The sequence below is a fragment of the Calidris pugnax genome, unplaced genomic scaffold, assembly GCF_001431845.1.
Source record: "Calidris pugnax isolate Ruff unplaced genomic scaffold, ASM143184v1 scaffold8, whole genome shotgun sequence".
Taxonomy (NCBI): domain Eukaryota; kingdom Metazoa; phylum Chordata; class Aves; order Charadriiformes; family Scolopacidae; genus Calidris; species Calidris pugnax.
In genome coordinates this window covers 15,145,425-15,167,217 of record NW_015090830.1, presented here as the reverse complement: position 1 = coordinate 15,167,217, position 21,793 = coordinate 15,145,425, and the positions used below count along the sequence as shown (strand labels likewise).

The 21,793-nt window shown below is 41.5% G+C and overlaps 2 protein-coding genes across 2 annotated transcripts in view; one reads left to right on the top strand and one right to left on the bottom strand.

The window, feature by feature from the left end:
- Window positions 1–993: 993 nt before the first annotated feature.
- On the top strand, window positions 994–3,725 carry LOC106887380 (tubulin beta-1 chain). Its single transcript, XM_014940844.1, has 4 exons — window positions 994–1,146; window positions 1,735–1,843; window positions 2,115–2,225; window positions 2,448–3,725. The coding sequence occupies exons 1-4, from the start codon at window positions 1,090–1,092 to the stop codon at window positions 3,506–3,508; spliced, it is 1,338 nt and encodes a 445-aa protein (XP_014796330.1). The 5' UTR covers window positions 994–1,089; the 3' UTR covers window positions 3,509–3,725.
- The window catches only part of BPHL (biphenyl hydrolase-like (serine hydrolase)), an 18,411-nt gene continuing 288 nt past the window's right edge, over window positions 3,671–21,793 (bottom strand). Inside the window, exons 2-7 of the mRNA XM_014940845.1 lie at window positions 18,367–18,470; window positions 15,851–16,017; window positions 11,853–12,006; window positions 9,381–9,512; window positions 6,689–6,812; window positions 3,671–4,097 (exon numbers count right to left, since the gene is read on the bottom strand). Coding sequence (XP_014796331.1) covers window positions 4,010–4,097; window positions 6,689–6,812; window positions 9,381–9,512; window positions 11,853–12,006; window positions 15,851–16,017; window positions 18,367–18,470 — 769 coding nt within the window. The 3' untranslated portion in view covers window positions 3,671–4,009. The remainder of the gene's footprint in view (window positions 4,098–6,688; window positions 6,813–9,380; window positions 9,513–11,852; window positions 12,007–15,850; window positions 16,018–18,366; window positions 18,471–21,793) is intronic.

Here is a 21,793-nt window from a genome sequence, read left to right as displayed (position 1 = left end):
TTTTAAACTAAAAGAGGGTAGATTTAGTTTAGGTAATTAGGAAGAAATTCTTTACTCTGAGGGTGGTGAGGCACTGGAACAGATTGCCCAGGGAAGCTGTGGATGCCCCATCCCTGGAAGTGTTCAAGGCCAGGCTGGATGGGGCTTTGAGCAACCTGCTCTGGTGGGAGGTGTCCCTGGGGTGGGGACTTGATGATCTTTAATGTCCCTTCCAACTCTAACCATTCTATTACTCTGTGATTCTATGATCCAAAACCTTCCAAATGGCAGGTGTCTGGTAAGTCAGACCATAACTTCACTTATAGAGAACAAGATATCCCATTCCTATGTATGTTCACCGCCGGACCACTCCCAGAAAAAGCCGTTCTTTGGTAGCAGTGTGAAGTTTCACGCCAACCCTCTGCGTTCCCAAAATCAGAGCGCCACAGGGAGAGGTTTGGCAGCACTTCCCAAAGGAGGGCCGTGCTGCTGGAAGGCGGCTGTGGGCTCCACCATCGCTGTGGGCTCCACCATCGCTGCCCAGTCCCCGCCTGCTGCAGGTGCCCGAGCTGTGGGGAGACCATTCTTGTGCTTAGAACACCCAAAGGTGGTTGAGCGGCCCTGAGAGGGAAACACAGGCTGCGGGGGGCTGATAAATCACGGCAGTGTGCCCTTTGCGGGCCGGTGCGGGGAGGCGCTCCCACAGGTGGGCAGAGAGGAGTTAGGGCGGCTTTTTTGGGTTGTATTTTTTCCCCACTTTTTCAGCCCAAGACGGGCCACGCCTCGTCCGACTCCCCCCGTTCCCCCGCCGGATGAAGGGGGGGTGCCTCCCCCGCCTCAAGCCTCCCGCACCCTGCCCGCGGAGGGCTCCGGGACCGGCTCCGGTGGCGGGACCGTCCCCGGTGGCGGGAGACAATACCGCAGCCCCGCCCTGCCGCCCCCGCGCGCCCATTGGCTCCGCGCCGTTTCCCGCATGACGACACCGGGCGGGGGCGGGGCCGCGGCGCCCGATTTAAGGTGGGGGGCGCGGGGTGCGGCCGCTGCGGCGGCGAAGTGCGGGAGGCGAAAGGCAGCAACCGAAGGGCACCAGCGGACACCGACACCAGCACCATGCGTGAGATCGTGCACATCCAGGCCGGGCAGTGCGGCAACCAGATCGGCGCCAAGGTACGGGGACCCGCCCGGTGGGGTAGAGGGAGGGGGTCCTTCCCCTTGTCGAGGCATCGAGGCATGGCGGGTCCTGCTGCCGTGCCCCCCCGCCAGCCTCCGGTGGGCTGAGCTGCCGACCGGGTCCGTCGCTGCCCTGACTCCCCGCATTCCCCCCTTCCTCGCCCCTCTGCAGCCCCCGAGGGGGCGAACGAGCCGTGTTTCAGTGCTACGGATAACACCACCCTCCCCTTTCCCCCCCCCGCCACACCACCACCACCGAGGTGGCTGGAGGTGCTGCCATCTTCTTGTAGAAGCTCAGAGGGCCTTATGCCAACCGTTAGACAATGGGAGACCACCCAACTGAGACACCCGGGGCTGTCATCCTTTGGGTATGGGCTATAAAAGACTTGACTTGCGTTTGGGTGCTCCAGCTGCCCCCCTGCCTGGTGCTACTGCAGCTGCTGTGGCCAGGGAAGCCCTTCTGCACTGACTCACCTTCCTCCCGGGCAGCTGCTCTGCCATGCCAGGGAGTGGTCGGCATGCACAGTGAGATTGGCACCGGGCAGCTGTGGTTAATCATTGCCCTCTTCCCAAAATTTCTTCTAGTTCTGGGAGGTCATCAGCGATGAGCACGGCATCGACCCCACGGGGAGCTACCACGGGGACAGTGACCTGCAGCTGGAGAGGATCAATGTCTACTACAATGAAGCTGCTGGTGAGTGTGTCTGCTTCCTCAGACATCCCAAAATAAATGGGGCAGACACGACAGTGCATTGTAGCTGGAAAAATCCCCCAACAAGAGCTGTCATCTGCCAGCGACGCCTCTGAAAGCTTTGTTCTCAGAAAGGCTCTGATAGCAGGGTGCTCCTGATGGGGAGAGCGAGTGTGCATCTCCAGGGAAATGCGGGGAGGCAGGGGGGGGGCACGGCAGGGCTCCTGTGACACTGCCTGCGGGGCTGTGACACTGGTGCTGCTTCCTCCACCAGGTAACAAGTATGTCCCCCGTGCCATCCTGGTGGACCTGGAGCCCGGCACGATGGACTCTGTGCGCTCCGGCCCCTTTGGACAGATCTTCCGGCCCGACAACTTTGTCTTTGGTGAGTGAGCGTTGGGTAGAGGAGCTCCAGGGGGGGAGCTTTGTGCATGGAAGTGGCTCCAAGTGAGTGAGTGTGCGAGTGACCTGGGGGATGCGAATCCCAGCAGCAGAGTAGGGGTGGAAGTGAGGGGTGGACCCCCTGGGGCAGAAGAGGGGCACGTGCTCCTCTCTGTTCCTCCCTGGGGCACTAACGTGGCACCCTGCTTCTGGTCCGACGCTGTAGGTCAGAGCGGGGCTGGCAACAACTGGGCCAAGGGGCACTACACGGAAGGTGCTGAGCTGGTGGACTCTGTCCTGGACGTGGTGAGGAAGGAGTCGGAGAGCTGTGACTGCCTCCAGGGCTTCCAGTTGACCCACTCGCTGGGTGGTGGCACAGGCTCTGGGATGGGCACCCTCCTCATCAGCAAGATCCGGGAGGAGTACCCCGACCGCATCATGAACACCTTCAGCGTGATGCCCTCCCCGAAGGTGTCGGACACGGTGGTGGAGCCCTACAACGCCACCCTCTCCGTGCACCAGCTGGTGGAGAACACGGATGAGACCTACTGCATCGACAACGAGGCCCTGTACGACATTTGCTTCCGCACGCTGAAGCTGACCACTCCCACGTACGGGGACCTGAACCACCTGGTGTCGGCCACCATGAGCGGGGTGACCACCTGCCTTCGCTTCCCCGGCCAGCTGAACGCCGACCTGCGCAAGCTGGCGGTCAACATGGTGCCTTTCCCTCGGCTGCACTTCTTCATGCCGGGCTTCGCCCCTCTCACCAGCCGTGGCAGCCAGCAGTACCGAGCCCTGACGGTGCCCGAGCTGACCCAGCAGATGTTCGACTCCAAGAACATGATGGCCGCCTGCGACCCGCGCCACGGCCGCTACCTGACGGTGGCCGCCATCTTCCGGGGCCGCATGTCCATGAAGGAGGTGGACGAGCAGATGCTCAACGTGCAGAACAAGAACAGCAGCTACTTTGTGGAGTGGATCCCCAACAACGTGAAGACGGCCGTCTGCGACATCCCGCCCCGTGGCCTCAAGATGTCCGCCACCTTCATTGGCAACAGCACGGCCATCCAGGAGCTCTTCAAGAGGATCTCGGAGCAGTTCACGGCCATGTTCCGGCGCAAGGCCTTCTTGCACTGGTACACCGGGGAGGGCATGGATGAAATGGAGTTCACGGAGGCCGAGAGCAACATGAATGACCTGGTCTCCGAATACCAGCAATACCAGGATGCCACTGCTGATGAGCAGGGGGAGTTTGACGAGGAAGGAGAGGAGGATGAGGCATAAGTCCCCCAATATCAAAGGAACTTCTATAAAGCAGGCATGTGTACTGAGTGACTTCTCATAGTGGTGGTGAAGCATGTTCTCTAGAAGCTGTGTACCCAATTATCCTCTCAGCACTTGTAACTTTGACAGATTTCTCATTGTAACAGTTCTGAACTCCAGTTATTACAATGTTTTTTCTCCTTTAATGTTAAGAGCACATAAAGGCATGTATTCTAGATCATGTTTTCTGTCTTTCTTAACAACCCTTTAGGACACAGAACAGCTATTCAGCCCATGTGTCAAGAAGTAAGTTTAAAGACGTGTCAGAAATCCTGCACCACAGTGGTGTGGTCTGATCCACTGAGGCTTACATATTCTCAAAATGTATGCTTCTCATGCAAATATCTTTCATGTTTTTTCTTTCAGGATTCAAATCTACCTGTAACTTGAATGAAAATGGAAAGCAACTAAAATGGCAAGCGAGGCAAGGACAAACACCTTTAACTTGCTTTACAGTTTAAGTCAGTGTAGGAAGTCCTCAACTTGTCTGTTGAAGTCCTCTGCAAAACGCAGGTGTAGGTTATGCTTTCCTTCTGGCATCACAAGCAACCTTAAAAGAGGGGAAAAAAAATACCAAATACTGAATATGGATTATATTCTGGTAGCATAGGTAATTAAAATGTTTGTTGCCTTTTTTCTAGCTCTTGGTTGCCCAAATAGAGCACTGAAGTAACTCTTGCTCTAAGTACTGTCCCTATGTATATGGTTCAGAGTGTGAACCACACTCATAGTTGAAGCAACAAGAATACTGCTTGCCCCATTTTTGGGAGGGTGAACTAAACTTAAAACAAATTTTTGGGTCCTAGACCCAGTTTCTAGGAACCATTCTGGTGGTATGCGAAGAAGATAACCTTCTAAAAATCAATGGGAGCAGGATGCATCTTTAAAAGGTATGTGAAGTACCTGGGCTTTTTTGCCTCTTTTCAGAGAACAGTGGCTGTGCTGGGCAGTCAACACATTGAAGAGATCTCTACAAACACACATTTATTGTCACCATCCAAACTTACTTAGAATTTGAGCTTTGTCTAATTTTTCTGCAAAAAGACAAAATTCAAAACTAACACCATCCATTCAAGTGAAAAAGGAAGTCAGGACCACTTCAGCTATAAAAAAAAGCTGAGAAGTTGTATCTATGAAGGTCATATCTGGGGAAAAATGTTATAGATCAGGTATGTACATTCTTTTCTTTATATGGGGCTGGGAAATCATTTTCTTACCACTTACTAAGCATTTTCAACAGAGCTAAAACCATCTTGACTGATACTTTGCTATGTTGCCTTCATGTCATCTAAGCCCCACTAGAGCAAGGGGATCTGCTTTGTCTTGAGGAAAAGAGTATGAACATACCCAGCTCTTTCAGCACTACTGTCTGAATTTCTTTGTTTCATCAAAGACCAAGCAGTGCACAGACATGCAAACCTATCCCTGGAAATGTTCAAGACTAGGCTGGATAGGGCTTTGAACAACCTGGTTTAGTGGGAGGTGTCCCTGCCTGTGGCAGGGGGGTTAGAACTCAATGACCTTTAAGGTCTCTTCCAACCTGAACCATTCTATGATTCTGTAGTACTGTGGATGGTATTCACTACTGCTGTTAAGCCAGTGTAATGCTGCTTAAATCTAGCCATGCCATGCAAATACAGACTGATGGCATGCTCTCTTAGCATGGAGAAACAAGTTATGTATCTGCACTACAACTGGCAAAAGCTTTTTCTACGTTACTACTTGATAAAAATCAAGGCAAGAAAAGCTGATGGTAGAAGCAGAAAATATGCTTAATTTAAGATTTTCTTCTGCTTCACAATGGAACATGTCCTTGCCAGTGCAACAAGGGAAGAAGGGGACCATGTACCCAAGTACTAACTTCTGAGAATACCATTAGTCTTTTTTTTTTTTTTCTGATAAATACACATACGGGGGAACACTTCAGCACAAAGACACGCGAAGAACTCCTTTACTTTACATTTTATTGAATCACAAGTTCTAGTGCTGTCTTCTCCTCTGCTTGTCTTTCAAAGAGAAGCTCTCTGATCAGTCTAGTCTTTGTGATGACTTAGTCAGCATCTGGAGCATTTTAGAGCTCAGCTGAGCAGGGCATGTGGGAGTAACTAACTCGCAGACATGGAATGAAACACCTGCATGTGATGGTTAGGAAGGTCTCTTGTTCTCATCTTCCTGTGGCATAATGCGTTTCTATGAACAGTAGGGCTGACTTTAAGGCAAATACATCACTCAAATTGTCAGAGATGACACCGATGAAACAGTTACCTATGCTCTGCATTCATAAAAATGGGGTTTGTTCTCTTAAGTCTTTTCTCCAGTGCTGATGATCATGATCTGTTATTAAGCAGTAATAGAACTCTTTAATTTGGGTGTAAATCATTGAAGAAAATTGAGCTGGTGAAATCCCAGGTTTTTATAGGAAGCTGAAGATTTCAAATGAAGCAGATAGTGCCCTGAGATTTTCTTGTTTATAAAGTAATATCTTTGAGCATAGTTGTAAATTTTTTTTCCATTTTGCTTTTCTTAAAAACACTGGAGATTCATGGGACAACTGGAAAAACAATCTTTGAGGTGGTTGTTCACATCAACACGGCAGAGCAAACATCACTATTCAGTGTTTCTCTCCAATAACTGGGAATCTCTCTTCATTCATAGATTCTAAATTCACTGTTCTACTGAATGGGGCTGAAATAAGGTGTTTTGAAGGAAGAAAAAAAAAAGGGGGGGAGGATTGCAGTGGCCATAAAAGAGAAACAGAAGAAATTTGCTCGTTTTGATAAATGTTAGGGAGTGGTTCTGTGTGTGAAGTGAAAAGAGGAAAAGGACCCTACTTGGTTTCTCTTGGAGAACATTAGGAAGGAATTTATTAAAATACTATACTTATATTACAAAAAAGGTCCAGCTACACCATTTGCATTGTAACTGTGGCAGAGACAACTTGCCCAAATAATTTTTGTTTTGGTTGGGGTTTTTTGTTTTTGTTTGGTGGTTTGTTTTGGGTTTTTTGTTTGTATGGGTTTGTTTTTTTGGTGTGGTTTGTTTTTTGTTGTTTGTGGTTTTGTTTTTGGTTTTTTTTTACTTTGTGGCTTTGAGCTTCATTTCATCAACAATGATTTATAAATACTCCATCAAATAACTTACCGTGAGCCTTTGATGTGCTTATGAATGTATTCTGCATGAGCCTTTGGAACCAAAGGGTCTTTCTCACCATGAATTATAAATGTGGGACATTTAATATCTGGCAGCAACTCTTGGCAGATACTACCTAGGGAGAAAATAAATGAAGGTCACACTTTGTTTTAAAATAGTATTAAAGACTGAAAATGTCTCTGTAAAGGACTGTGAATTCCACAGGGTTCTAGCTATCTCCTTGTGGATAGTATGCAATTAATCTGCACAACTATGTAATCAGAACAATAATTAACATTTCTTTCTCCAAAATGTTATTTCACTGAAATTTGCCTCATTAATGGATACTGGCACAAATGGATGCAGTGAATGAAGTACTTCTGTCCCACATTTCCCCTGGGCTCTCTTTGACTGTTCAAAGCAAATCCATGCATCTCTTTCCTGGCTTTGTTCTTTTCAGCCTGAGCCTTATGTCCTTTGTGTTAAGGCTAGGTTGTCACTTAAAAGTTCTGCTACTTTTATCAACAAGTTAACTCAGGTTGTATCCAAGCCTGTTCTGCTTTCTGGACCCTTTGCTGTGTGCAATGATTAACGCTTTCATACAAATTATCCAAAAACTATTAAAAGGTTATTCTCCCTGACCGTTCATCTTACAGAACGTCAAGAATAATTTAATGCATGCTGGTCTTTAATCTCACTAGAAGTTAATTCTAATGCTTTTCCTTAAAGACTCTTCTACTTCCCTGCCCCCCCCCTTTCTTTTTAACTTGTCCCTTAGTAGCCTGGTTTCCATACTCTTTGCCTAACTTGCCATGCTCTCACAAGAGAATCTGCGGGCAAAACATACTTGATGAGTTGTATGTTTCATTGCTCTTTGAGCTAACTTTGCCCCATTTGTAGTTATCTCCTTGAAGCTACCAACAGCTGCACAGTTAATGCTTATATACACACATTTTCCCTAGCTCTAGAGACATATGCTGTTTCACAAAGCTTTTCCAATTGTTTGATTATTTATGTAGACTTAGTTTGCAGCTCTACCAGCTAAATATTTTCATTTAGAACATTTTACCCATAGTCCTCAAACACCTGCACAAATTACTGTTTTCAGAACAAGTAAATTTAGCTTATTTACCTAAGGGGGCAGAGTTGGCAGTCAGACTATTATTTCCAGTCCTAAAACTGTTTTATACCATAACCACTAGATTATATTTACTCCAAAAACACAGAACAGCAAGAAGAATCCTGACTTTTCCAGCTTTATGCAATTTATTCCGTTCCATTCAGTGTTGGCACCTTCTGAAAGTTCATTTCTTACGGCATTTGACACTAAAAGCTGTCCCATTTAGGGTAAATAGTCTATTCCTTAAAAAGACCTTGAGCTGAGTTTTTGACCAACAATGGCTTTGCTGTCCTCCTTTTATCTCTGATGGGTTGTATTAATCTATTTTCTAGTATTTTTCATATCTGCACTTTAATTCCAAGGAGGCCTGCTTGTAGTCTAAATTGCTCTCCCCAAGCTACGCCTGCAAAAAAACCTGCAGTCTGATGGTTGCTTATCTTTTTTTAGGAAATGTTAGGGTTCTCCCAATATCTGACCCAGTTATGGCATCTAGGTAATTCAGCTCCTTGTTACGTGTCTCCAGGTGGCTTCTTTTTCATTGTCACTCCATCTTACAGTGTCTGATGCTTGTGCTGGCAGTAAAAGGATGTCACAGCCAGAGCTTCACCAGCCTGGGCTTTGGACTTAAGAATAAACTAGGCTTAAGGAGGTGCACTCTAGGAAGGGCAAAATAAAATCAGATCATAATTTGTTACACTGCTCTACTGGGAGAAATTCTAGTACCACGTTGCTGATCCTGTGCAAAACTTCGTGGAGAAAATATGAAATGAAGGACTGTGTTCCTTGTAGTACCTGCAGGCTGTTAATGTATGTCACCTCCCGTCTCTCATTATGAGTACTACAGGAAAATGTGTATAAGAAAATTACATATTCCTTGTTTTATGTAGTATGTATTTCTGCTTTAGACAAATTAAAAGCAATTTTCCTCTGAATGAAAACAAAACTGCAGGTATCATTGGCTGCAAGTATATGTAGAATAATTGCAGAGATAGACATTTAATAATTATATTGTCTAGTTTAACTCTTATGTTTGGATTTTTAAACACCTAAGCTGTGTCAATAGTGTTTTTTAAATGTTTTACTGATTTTTGAGTTCTCAAAACCTGAACTTCCTTTTTTTTTAACTCATTATATGCTACTAGTTTTGAAATAGTGGTTCGGCTCCTGTTTGCAGAAACTGGAATGAACACGCCTCTCTTTTGGGATATCTTAACAATGTCACCAAGAGATAATCCTTCAACACTCAGAGAGGAGAGGAGAAAAAAGCTTGAGTATAATCTCTCTGTTCAGTCTGCACAAAAGCAATGATTTAATAATGTAGTTTTCTGGTGGAACAAGAGGAGAGACTCATCAGCTAACACTTCCCATAAATGTGTTTTCCTCCTGTACCTTGCTGGTTGTGTGAACCATCTACAAAGTAATTGCTTTATTCACAAGTGTGAGTCAGACACAGTTTTTAATGCCATATGCAGAGTCCTTCCTTTACTGGCTGCTAGGAGTACTGTTAGATTGTTGGGGTTTTTTTTTTTATCCAGAACTGTCTGCTACTGTAATTGCTTCAGTTTAACATTGTAAAAGCCTTACCATCTGATTTTTCAGCGAAGCGAGATATTCCATCTACCCAAGCCTCACAGGTTTTTGCAAAGTATTTATGTCCATATATTTCTTCTAGTGGCTTCTTGACCTTTTCGCTCCACTTTGAAACATCTCGGATGCCTACATAAAATAACATTGAACTGTGTTAAGTCCTTCCCAGTAACAAGATATAACCCAGTACCGTCAATACCTAATATGAGTAAGTTTTCAAACCAGATCGCAGGTGTGTACTTCAAACTTGAAACCACACTGAAATGTTTTAGATCTTTCATAGTATGGAAAGGGTATTAAAAAGGTAGTTTTGTCATCTCTGCTGGGGTCTTTCTGAATTGCAGAAGACCATCTTCTTATTGTGGTCACGAGGAACAGCAGAAAAAAATAATAACCAAAGGACCCAGTCCTTAAACTTCTGATGTTTCTTTTTGGAGGGCTTGTAGAAGAGAAGGTCAGGGAGGTACTTTGTGTATGAAAAGAGGACTGTTTTGTAACAGAGTGCCAGAGTTGGCAATTCATTTTTTATATCCTTTAGCCTTTTGCTTTGGCTCATGGATGGAAGTTCTTCCATGGCTCCTACCAGTGTTCAGAGGAAGGAAGCTCTTACTAAGGCATTCCAGCAGGCTGACATCATGGTACATTTTGCCACAGTCTTACAGAAAAACAAGCGATTCTACTTAGTAGAGCTCTGTGACTCATGGCAGGCTGGCTAAATCTGTACAAATAATCTGACATTCTAGTTATTTATTTATCAGATTTACCGAATTTTTTCCGCTAAAATTTTCAGTACTGCTCACAACCTAGATATCCACAAAGATGACTTTCACTAAACTATATTTCAGCTGTACAGCTTTGTATCGATAAAGCCCAAAACAATGTTAGCATAGCACAGAACCTGAAAGAGACCTTGAAAGTACAGAATCATCAAACTGCAATATATGCCACTAGCAAAGTTTTTAATAGGTTTCAAATGGGAATTAAGGGAAGAAAGCAGTGAGGTGTTAATTAGCAAACAGAACCTGTCCAGCCAAATGAGCAAGGTAGCAGTGACTGTAAGTGCTTTTTAACACCATCTGATTGGAAACAAGTTTGCTCACCCCAGGCTACTTGTTGCTGAACAGCTGTTTGCCTTACAGAATATACTGTTTTACCCTTGTGGCTGGCTTTAATTTTAAAAGGGTGGTGGTGGGGGAGAAGCCAATGTTGAAAGGACATAGATACCAAATAAACACCTTTCTCTCCTACCAAGCCCTTCACTGAAGAAGGCTGTAGAAGGCCTGCACTGCACTCTCTGAGCTCCATCACCCAGACAGAGATGTTGAAAGCACCAGTCCATGAAGAGGCCAAAGGTCAGCATTGCTGCGGGTGCTCTGTGTAAAGTAAGGCTTTTTTTTTTTAATAGAATTTTTTTTAAAACATTTTACCCTGTTGACTGATACTAACTGACATGCATTTCATAATTGCATAATAAAAACTTCATACATATAAAAGCATGTAAAGAAATAAAGCAGCACTTTACAGACATAAAAAGCATTTTGCTTGCTGAACTAAAAAATGTGCTACTACCAGTGAAAGTGCTTTAGTGTAGGTGAGGTAAGCACACATGTGTCATACATGCACTTGTAATTTAGCTGAAAGGAGACAGTCACATTTCACAGGTGGTATAAATCACAAGCCAATCACTTAAACAAAGCTATACTGGGTTATGTTTGCTGACAGCCTCTTTTAATTTCTCATTTCAAAAGGAAATAAGGTCTCGTTATGAGTTCACTAGCAGTTTTTGCTATTTTCCTTTAAAGTTGCAAATGCCCAGTTTCTATTTCATGTGAGTGAAATAAGGATCACAAATCCCAATGTTTCTTTACTTTGCAAAGGTTTTGTAACCATAGTAATTAACTTTAAAGCAATGCAAATAAGAAAGGCATCTGAGGACACTTGCTTGAATGATTCATTTGCTTCCTTAATACAAATGGTAAGTTAAGAGCTTGTTTTCTGTTGTCTTACTGTCTATGTATTATATAGGCCCTAAAGGCAAAATCTGTTACCTGCTAGCCCAGTGATTTTTCTGTGGACCTTGTCTGAAGTTGTGCAAGATGTGAGAAACGAAATCAAGCCTGGGATCAGTGGTATTATTTGCAATTTATTTTTAGGAACTTGTTACAGCAAACAAAACTATACTTTCTGAAAACTACTGATAAGCTGTTATAACTTATGCTGTTCAGCAGCTGTTGGTGAGGACTTTTTAAGAACTACATGATAGTACCCTTGGAGTGATTGTTAGGGAGCTTCTCACTATGACTTTAATCTACCCTTATACTTAGCAACTTAGTGAATTTTGTATCCTGTTCCTTTCGGTTTGTTGCGCCGTCAACTCTGTCTCCACTTAGCTGTTACGTGACTAAGATCCTTAGGTCAAGAAGAAATTAAAATAATTCTTTTAGGATATGATATTCATTTTGTACATACCATTATAAATTCTCACATCCTCTTGAGTAACGCTGGCATTTACTCCCCAGACAACTAACTTGTGGATAAGAGTTGGGTACTTTGCGGCTGCAATAAGTGCTGTAATTCCACCATCGCTCCACCCCAGCAAAGAGAACTTCTTAAATTTCAGTGCCTTGATTTGTACAAGAAAGTTATATGCAAATCATTAGCTGGTTTTACAAGCAAATATAAAATGTTTCTTGAAAACACTACAGATATAGACACAACTTTACATAGTTGAACTATAGTTAGCTTTCATAATAAGAAAATATAATTTTCCTGCTATATGTAAAAATATTTAAGAAAAGTTCAAATATTTAGAAAAAAAAGAATTTTTTTTTTCAATTTTCTATACTGTTTAATGAAACAGGCACTAGCCATATTAGATTCTTGCTGCATTTAAAAAAGTTCTTTTAATTTTAAGAAATGTTTATTTGCAATGGAGCATAAAGACCTTTTCAGAGAGCCTGATGGTATCAAGAATCTGTGGATTCTCTTGGTATAAAGTTGGCAAAGACCATCACAGTGTGGTGTGGTAGGTAATCCAAGACCAAGATGAATTTAAGAAAAAGAGAAGTTTAAAACTTGAGAAATGAAACCCAGTGATCTAATTTACTGATGCTAGGTCATCTGAAAAAAACAAACTGCTCTGTAACAAACAAGAAGTGCTTAATGTATTTGCTACAGGATTGTGTCAATTTGTAGTCCCTAATTCACATTTTCTGAAGCTTTTACATGTACATTTTAAATGTTACCTCATGGTGAATTGCAATTCAAAACATTATTAATGAAATTCCTCCTCCTTGAAAAGGAAGGCTCAGGGCAAAAAATACGACAACCAAGACCTTTATTCATTCTGACTTGTACAATGCTTTCCACTAGAATTTGAAACTCTTGTTTCCTTATACACCACAATCTGCAGTAGGGGGTACCAGCAGGGATAAGAAAGAGGATTTTGTGTGTGATGCTCAGTGGGCAAAGGGCAGGGAAGGAAAGGACACGCAGGAGCAAACACATCTGAAGGCTGTATAGGGATGACATTCAATGGTTAAGCAGTACTTGCAGTTTTGCGTATAGAAACCTCCGTTTGTGAACTCTTTCACAAACACACGTGAAGGTTTCAGAAGGCCTTTTTTGTTTGTTTTTGCAGAAATTACAGCCTTTTAGATGTGATTAAGGAAGACAATGTACTTTTGGAGGAAAAATAGCAAGTTAGTTAAATGGATTGTTTTGGTGCTTGGTGTTCTGCTTTTGGAAGTCCAGGCTTGCTTTCTTCTGTCCAAAGAAAGCAAAAATGCAGGCAGTGAGAGAAACAACTACAGAGGGAGAAAAAGCAGTTCCTGGAAGCTTACTCCTGCTTGTAAACTTAATGCTCAAGTGAGGTATAACTTTATCAGTCAACTTGATACCTAGCAAACTTCTATTGCTAGCAGGCTTTTCTGGTTTTGGCTTCTTCCTTGGCATTAGGCTCACTGTAGTGTTGCTCAATATTAGATTTCACCCAGCTAAGCCTGAAAAGAAAATAAGGTAGGGGAAAGAAAGAGACACGTAAGGTAAGAGCTGACAGCAAGAAAAGAAAACCTTGAATTTTAGCAGCTGATCAAAAGTTGGCTCTGGCCTGCTGAAAAGGTATTTATCTGTAACCAACTTTTGGTATTAGGCTGCTGAAGGGTTATTGGTGTCTTGGCAAGTTTCAGGAGTGGGCAGCAGTGCTTGTAAAGTTCAAGTTTTTGCTGTTGCTGCTGCTGTTCTACCTCCAACAGCAAATTACAGATTCCAAAGTCAGCTGACGGGTGGAATAGCTGATTAGAAGTTTTGTTCTTCATGCCAGGCTATTTGCCAACTGAAATCTATTTGCCTCCAGTATTTCTCTTGTTTACTAACCATTATCTCGACGCATTCCTTGGATTGTCTCAGGGTGCCTTTGTAGCAGGAGGAATTTAATTTATTCTTTGCAGCCTTCCAAAAACCAACGTGATGTAACAGATGTGTTGGATACGATATGCATGTGTGCTTGCTTTAATCTTGAACTGCTTACACTACAGGCCTCTACCTAACATTGGCAATAACCTGAGAGCTGGTTGCACCTCCTCAATTCTGTGAATGCAACAGTATTTTGTACCATGTGCTTTCATTGGGTCACAGGGAGTATATCACAAGTGAGGGTTGTGGCTGACTCACAAAAAACTCGGAGAAGCCCAAGCCCATCCTTTCACTAGGACAGTAACTCTGAAGAGTAAGAACTTCTTAGATATCAACACTAATTATTTCCATGATTGTTTCAATGCTACTGGCTTTTGCTATTGTTACACATTGGGAAGCAGTGCAGCAAAGTGGACTTATTTGCATTGTATTCCTTTTATTTCAAGCAAACTCCTTCACAGAGCACATACGGTGATACGGAGCAGTATCATCTGCATCAAGGTGCCAAAAACTCTGCAGAATTTCAGCTTGGTATTTAACAGAAACATTGCAGCACTCATAGCTCCAGCAGAGACAACAGAATCTGAAGGACCCCAGAATAAATGTTCTGAAGGTTCACCTATATGGGTGGGCTTTTTGGCCAAGTGTAGGCCAGATGGTGGAGGTAAAGCATACATCATTATAAAGCCCTCTGCAGGAATTATGGCTTTTTTTTATTCTAGAAATCCCTGTTGTGATGACTCCTTAGGATTTGTGTTATCCTTTATGTTATGCTAAAAGAGAAGCAAGTTACCCATGCTTGGGAAGATTTTAATAATTTGTTCTTATATGCTTATATCAATAAGCATCTTCAAAAAACCAGGATGCTATGTCTCATTTGTTTTGGCAGCTTTAGACATTGGTAGGTTTCTGTCCTGTTTGACTGGAAGCTACATGGTTACGTTCTCTTTAGAGACAGGTCTGTTTTCTATTTTGCATTTATTAGTATTTGGACAGAGGCAGGAAAGTGGGTTACAACCATTTCAACTGAAAGGTTGTCACCTATCCATGGCAGCATCTTTATTTTCTTTGTTAGCATAGCAGAAGAAATTGGTGATTTACAGTGCAGAGAGACTGCTTTTATGGTTAGAGGGCAAAACTGTGTCTTAATCCTGATTCTGCTGTCAGACTGACTTTGTTTCACTACACAGAATGCTCCGGGAAGGCTGAATTTCCAGTTGGGAAAGGTTACTACTTATTACAGAAATATAGTTGGATTGACTGTCTGAATCTTGTCTCATATTTTTGGAATTTTAATGCTCTGTCAACTTTGCTAACGTGGCCAAAGAGACTGTATAGCTTAATATAACAAAGCCAAAATATTAGTTGAAACTAAACCAGAAAATAGTGTTAGCACTTACAGGATGGAATAAAAGAGGAACACAGATTGAAATAAAAAATTCTGCAAGATGGAGAAGTAATAGCAGCTTTTGGTCATATTCTTTATAATCTCAATAGCGGTATTAGTTATTAAGATCTCGTATGATCACAGGAACTCTTCAATTTCCCACAAAAATTATTTCAGTAATATGCTGTGAAATTCAAAGTGTCAAGTTAATTTTTAGAATCAAATGTTTCTTGAAATGGGTTGCTCAAGGTAAAATGCCAAGATTCTATTAACTAGAAATTTTTCAGAGAACATTTCACTACTGTCATCCCTTCAGTTAAACCACTTAGCATAGACTTTGGTATTTATATACACTTTATCTAACCTCATAGGGTTCTTGGCTGCAAACCTCTTAGGGCAGGGTCTTGGAATAATAAAAAGAAGCTTTACAATTAATTACCAATGCTGAAGCTCTATGTATACAGCAGAAGAGATGGAAGAAGAAAATATTTTCCAGAATAGTGTGCATCAGCCCAGTTCTTAAACCTTTATTTGTACGCTCTTTTGCATAATTTGCTATCTACTGGAAACAACCTGTTCAACAGTACTCTTCCTCCTCCTCACAATTTAAGGTAAACAGCTTTTACATATATATATGTAAACCAGTAAAATCTCAGAATAGATTTACCTGCATAAGATCCACAGCATCTTTTGCATCCCTCTCAAAGAAATCTGGAGGAAAGTCTCGAGATGGAGGAATGGACTGTCCATATCCCCGAGGATCCCAAGCAACAATTGTGAAAAGTTTCTTATTCATAGACTTGAGCTGTGGTCCAAAATCAGTTTGACCACACCCTGAAACATGATCATTTTTTAATTATAGTAACTACCATAATACATAAATAGTATAAATACTCTAAATGAGAACCTGAGGAAACTTGTATTTTAATTCTAAAAAAGAGATTATTCATCAACTGAAGTACATTTTACCTCTAACTATAACTAACCATTGTGACTCTCAGACAGGAAGTCCAAAATAGAAATCTTTAGAACTATCTAGAATATGCTATCTAGATATACATATCTATATACAATATGCTATCTAGATATACATATCTAGAATATGCTCAGAAAAAAACATTTCTGCTAGGTATGTAAGCTTTTCAAAAACTGTGCTCTACACAGAGGCTTTAATACAGAATCTTAAGCTGAGTTACCCGTGTAAGGATTTATCTTTATTTAAAGCACTGGTGTGGTCACTGCTGTTTATCTAGATAGCACAGATGAAACTGAAAGGGGAGGAATATACTGACTCTAGCTACAAATTTGTAACTGAAAAGCACTGTGCGAGACAGTTGTTCTTACTCGATAAAACACTTCTGTGAGAATATTGGTGCTTAAAGCTGAGCTTTAAATAATTTGTTGCCTGAGGAGACAGTGGTGACAAAAAGCATAAAACTGTGACTTTTGATTTTTCCAATATGTATGTTACCAAAATAAGCCAAATACAGCCATTTTTTTCTGATGCAGAACAGTTTCTTTGACTGATGGCATGGATCTTCAAAGGATTAAAAAGTAAAGTACTCCAGCCTATTGCACGAAGCTGTCTCTGAACACTAGCATGAAGGTAGGACTGCAATTTATTTCTGATTTGCAGTATGGTCATGTGGTAACAGTATCACAAGCTACTTCATTAAAACCTGTTCAGATCTAATATATTCAAATGTTGTAAATCAAATATTAAATTGACTATCCATTGTTATATTAAAACACCATTTAAAGGTATTTAAGACGTTTTTTCTGCTTGGAGAAATATATCCTTGGATAACTCCTCTTGGAGGAGTTACCATGTGGTCTAGATGATAATAGAGACTGTATATAGCATGCCCTGATGAGCTGACTACAGCCTGGCACGATCTCTTCTCTCTTGCAACACCAGTTAATAGCCAGGGTCAGAAGAAAACTATCAGGTTGTTTGAAAAATACTGATGCTAATCACATATTCTTATGTAGGCTTTGTATGGATCTCTGCATTATCATACATACACTTGTTATGTTTTTTGTAACATAAAAAAAATAATCCACAAGGCTTGAAAGCATATCTGAATGCTGTGTTTTCTCAGTACTTTTCTAGTTAGAAAGACAAACATCACTTTCGTTTTAATGTAGTTTACGAATAGTCTAGAGACTAATTAATTCTGTTGAGCTAAAAAATGCTTATCTGGATGCCACAACACTTATTAGTCTGTTAATACTGTAAGTAGTATACAATAATATTTAAAACTTAGTACAAAGGGTAGAAGTATGTTACAGAATGTAAAGCTCACCCTCGCATTTTGCACCAAACCATTAAATAATACACTTAATAATGGTAAAGATACTAGGCCTAATTATTACTGTTTTGTTTATTACTGAACAGTAGCAATGTACACCTAATAATAATACAACTGAAGAAATACATTATTTCTATTTAAAGAGTTAGTATTGGTCCTAAGGACAGTCTGCCATGAACTGATAGTAAGTCTGTTTGGTTCTTTAGAACTGCAAGAACCCAGAAGAATAAAGTCTGTGTTAATTTAAAAAGATTGTTATCAAAAGCAGTGGTCTCAATGGAGAGGTACTACTTAGCTAGCAGAACCTGTTGTCTAGATCAAAAAAAAAACCCACTGAGAATCTTAATGATGTTGCCCTGAATAACCAAAACATGAAAATACATTTTAAGCAAAAAGTAAGTCTCAACTGTGCCTTTTGCACTATGATAATGAACTGCAAGTGCTGCATTATGTCTATTAATTCAATTGGAATGCACCTAGTTTCTAAAAAGGAATGCATAATTCAGCCTGTGTAACAAATATAGCTGACCTGATTTTTCCCCCCCTGTTATTTTGTACCTTGTGTAGCTATTTGCCACTTATGCTGGACACCCCCTTTGCACAGTTAAATCCAAAAATGTGAGTGACTATTACACAAGTCAAGACGTTGTATAAAAGGTACCTGGTGAGTTAAATGAAATATTTTAAAACTGTTAACTGATTGCATTAACTCTGCCTTTCCTATCTGTTGTATACGTAGCAATTTTTTTTAATGACAATGCTCCATAATCAGCTGTTGAACATACTACAAAATAGTTTTGTGCAGTCTAGTTTCAGACCACATGGTGAAAGAGGCATTTGCCTCTACAAAGGTAAAACAAAATCTCCAGACCTAGCATTCCGGGAAGCAGAAGAACTGCATGGCTTCCTTCTCCTGTCTGCTGATAATGCAGGTGGACTCCATTCACTTGGATTTTGGCAGATGTTATTGAAGTACTAGGGATGGGGGAAGGGAAGAGAAAAAGGGAAACATTCAAACAGTTAATTCTCGTTATTACATGGTCATTCAAGGAATACAGAATAATTACATTTTCTAGATATTAACAACAATACAGTGAGATTTAAATGGGTCACTTGCCTTTTATAGGTGCACAGAACACTAAATAAACTTTTCAGGAGCAGAGAAGTATTTAGTTGTCACCACTATGTAACATTTGTACTTAGGTTTCACAAATGTAGTTAAATGACTTAAGTTAAAGGGGGGATAGTGGCAGGGGAGAATCTTGACTGTGCAAGAAGAGGAATATAAAAGCAGCTTCACATAGCTACAGAAACGTGTTGAGAGAAATATATTAGAGAGGAGAAACCTCATTCTGTCACAGCATAACTTCTGAAATGGCTGGCGTTCACCTTGTTATTACCAAACTGAGCCTCTCCATCTGCTAAAGAAACCACAATCTATCATTATGGTTCCTCGTGAACCAGAGGGTCCACAATGCAAACTGCCTTGCACTGAGATGAGAGTGGAGAAACATGATAACAAGATATCTGTCAGTGTAACCTCAGAAGGATACAATGTTTAATTGGAAATTACCACATGGAAAAGCCCACCCACTACAGACGTTCCACAGAAACTGACTGCATAGGCCACTTCTCAGCCCTGATCCCCGAATCCCTACCTTAACCTTCAGTACAAGGCAGGACGTGTAAATTCAAACAGGTCACCTGAGGTACCGTGCCTACAATACACACACCCAGTGAGAAAGCAAAAGTAGCAGAGAGCGAAGGTGTCTTTTTAACAGTGTAAACCCTTGCAGCTCCCAAGCAAGTTTGTGCCCTGGTGATTGTGGGACGTTTTCTCAACAACCTAACTAATTTTATTTAAAGGTAGTAATACGGTACAAATTTTGCCATTTAGTTACTTAATGGCTAACTCTTATTCCTCACACTTCTTAATTTACCTAGATAAATGTTCTTGCCCTATGAATTCAGTCAACGTCAGTTTCACAAGCATACTTACAGAAATGTTGTTTTCCGGTCTTATGGGTAACAATAATATTTATTCCATGATACATACTGTGCAACTTATTAGAAATTCAGTTTTAACATATAAAATCAGAACTAATTACAGCACGTAAGCATAGTCCCACCCACACAGAATTTACAATGACACATTAAGGGTAAAAAATCCCACAAGTTGAAACCCTTCTCATAAGGCAAATGGAAAGGAACAATATCTTGAGGACTCAGGTAGCCAGTACGTATGTGGCAGCTGAACCACAGAACCTGTTCAACACAAAGCCGTTTAGACTGTACAAAAGATCTTGGTCTACATAACACAACCAAAAATGCCACATGGCTAAATATAAGCTGTGGATTTGCAGAATAGGATAAGCTGTTTCTACCTGTGTAGATCAAATTTTAAAACTGGAATACAAACTCAGATCTGTGGCAAGAATACAGCTCAAAGAAACTCACCATGCCATTATAACCTCAGTGAGTTTTCCTGAATTGTTATGTAAACGTGATCCAAGTGATTGGTTTGACTGTAATGTTAAACTTTCTTTAAGTCCATGTATCACAACTGATGAAGCTATATACTTCACAACTTGAATTCTGAATGTAGTATTCAGATGGCCTTCTTATCCCTTTTTGAGAATTTCAGTTTTGCTTTTTTCTATTTATAAAAGAAAATGTTTTGTTGTTTTTAACTTGATATACCATCTTTTGGTTTGTCATGTTTCAACAGGTTATTTTATCCTAGTTCTCACCACAGCAAATGAACAACTTGCTCTTCTTAATTTTTATAGAAATACATGATTATTTTTTTTTCTTCTGATTAGTAATTGCCAAAAACATTTCTGGTCCTGAAGAAAACTGAAATAACCACCACTCTGCTAGCTTTACCAGCATCTAGTTTAGACAAGGGGCATGTATTCTGCTTTCCTGATCCAGATACTAGATTTTTTTAAACAGTTCTACATTTTTTAGGATTAATTATTAACATCAGGGACTTGAGAATTTTGGAGTTTGTAATGTTTTTCTATTCTTGGATCATGCCTTAGTGCAAAGTCCAATGAAATTCAGGAGTTTCACATACAGAGTATTTTCAATACTTTCTGGAGTAAAAAAAAAATTGTTGTTTTCTTGTGTGCTGAGACACTGTACTGGAACTGGTTATACCTAAAACAGATTTGAAAATACCAAATTTCCATACCAAGCTTTTGTGAGTCTGAAGTCACTTCAGTATGGATGTCAGCACGAAGGATTAACTTTTGTAAAGTTTTCTAAAAGACTGCATTTTCCACTGCTTGGAAAGCTGGGTTAAAACAAAACAAACAAACAAAAAAAACCCACTATGTTGTAACTGAATTAGTAGTCAGAATGTTTGTAGCTCTTTGAGAAGCACTGAGGGTGACAGAACACTGGAATGGGCTGCCCAGAGAGGTTGTGAAGTCTCCTTCTCTGGAGATTCAAAGCCTGCCTGGACACAACCTGCTCTGAGTGAACCTACTGTGGCAGTAGGGTTGGACTAGATGATCTTTGAAGGTCCCTTCCAACCCTGACCATTCTGTGACTGGGTACATACTGCCTGTGTTTACCAAGACTGCACAGATGTAGAGTAGGCAGGTCTTGTACTGTGCCTTGCCAGAGGCTGCATTTCATACTCTTAATCTGGGAACTACCTTTCTGTTCCAGCTGTGCTAAAATGCAACCTAGTCTTTATCTGTGCAGGAGGGGAAAAAAAATTATGGTATTATGTGAGTTTTCCTTAATAGGATCTGCAGAATAAGTGGTATTATATATATTACATGTATGTATGAGGGTTAATGGTTTTAAACTCTAAGAAAGTATATTTAGATTAGATATTAGGAAGAAATTCTTCACTATGAGGGTGGTGAGACAGTGGAACAGGTTGCCCAGGGAAGCTGTACATGTCCCATCCCTGGAAGCATTCAAGGCCAGGCTGGATGGAACTTTGAGCAACCTGCTCTAGTGGGAGGTGTCCCTGTCTATGGCAGGGGGGTTGGAACCAGATGATCTATAAGGTCCCTTCCAACTGTAACCCATTCTATGATTTTCTTCGTGACCTTGGCCACCTCCAGGAAACACCTGAAGGGCAGGTGGCCAGGGAGCAGGGTGGCGAGATGTACCTTCTGCCTCATGGGGGGAAAATGGACTTATGGAAAATGGATACTTTCCTTTCCCCCCAACAAAGAGAAAAGGGTGACAGATACAGAGGGGAAGGGGCTGCCCAGTCCCTCCCCCTGTCTAACCGCAGAAGCTGGCACCTCAGAATGCCACCAGCGTTCCCATCT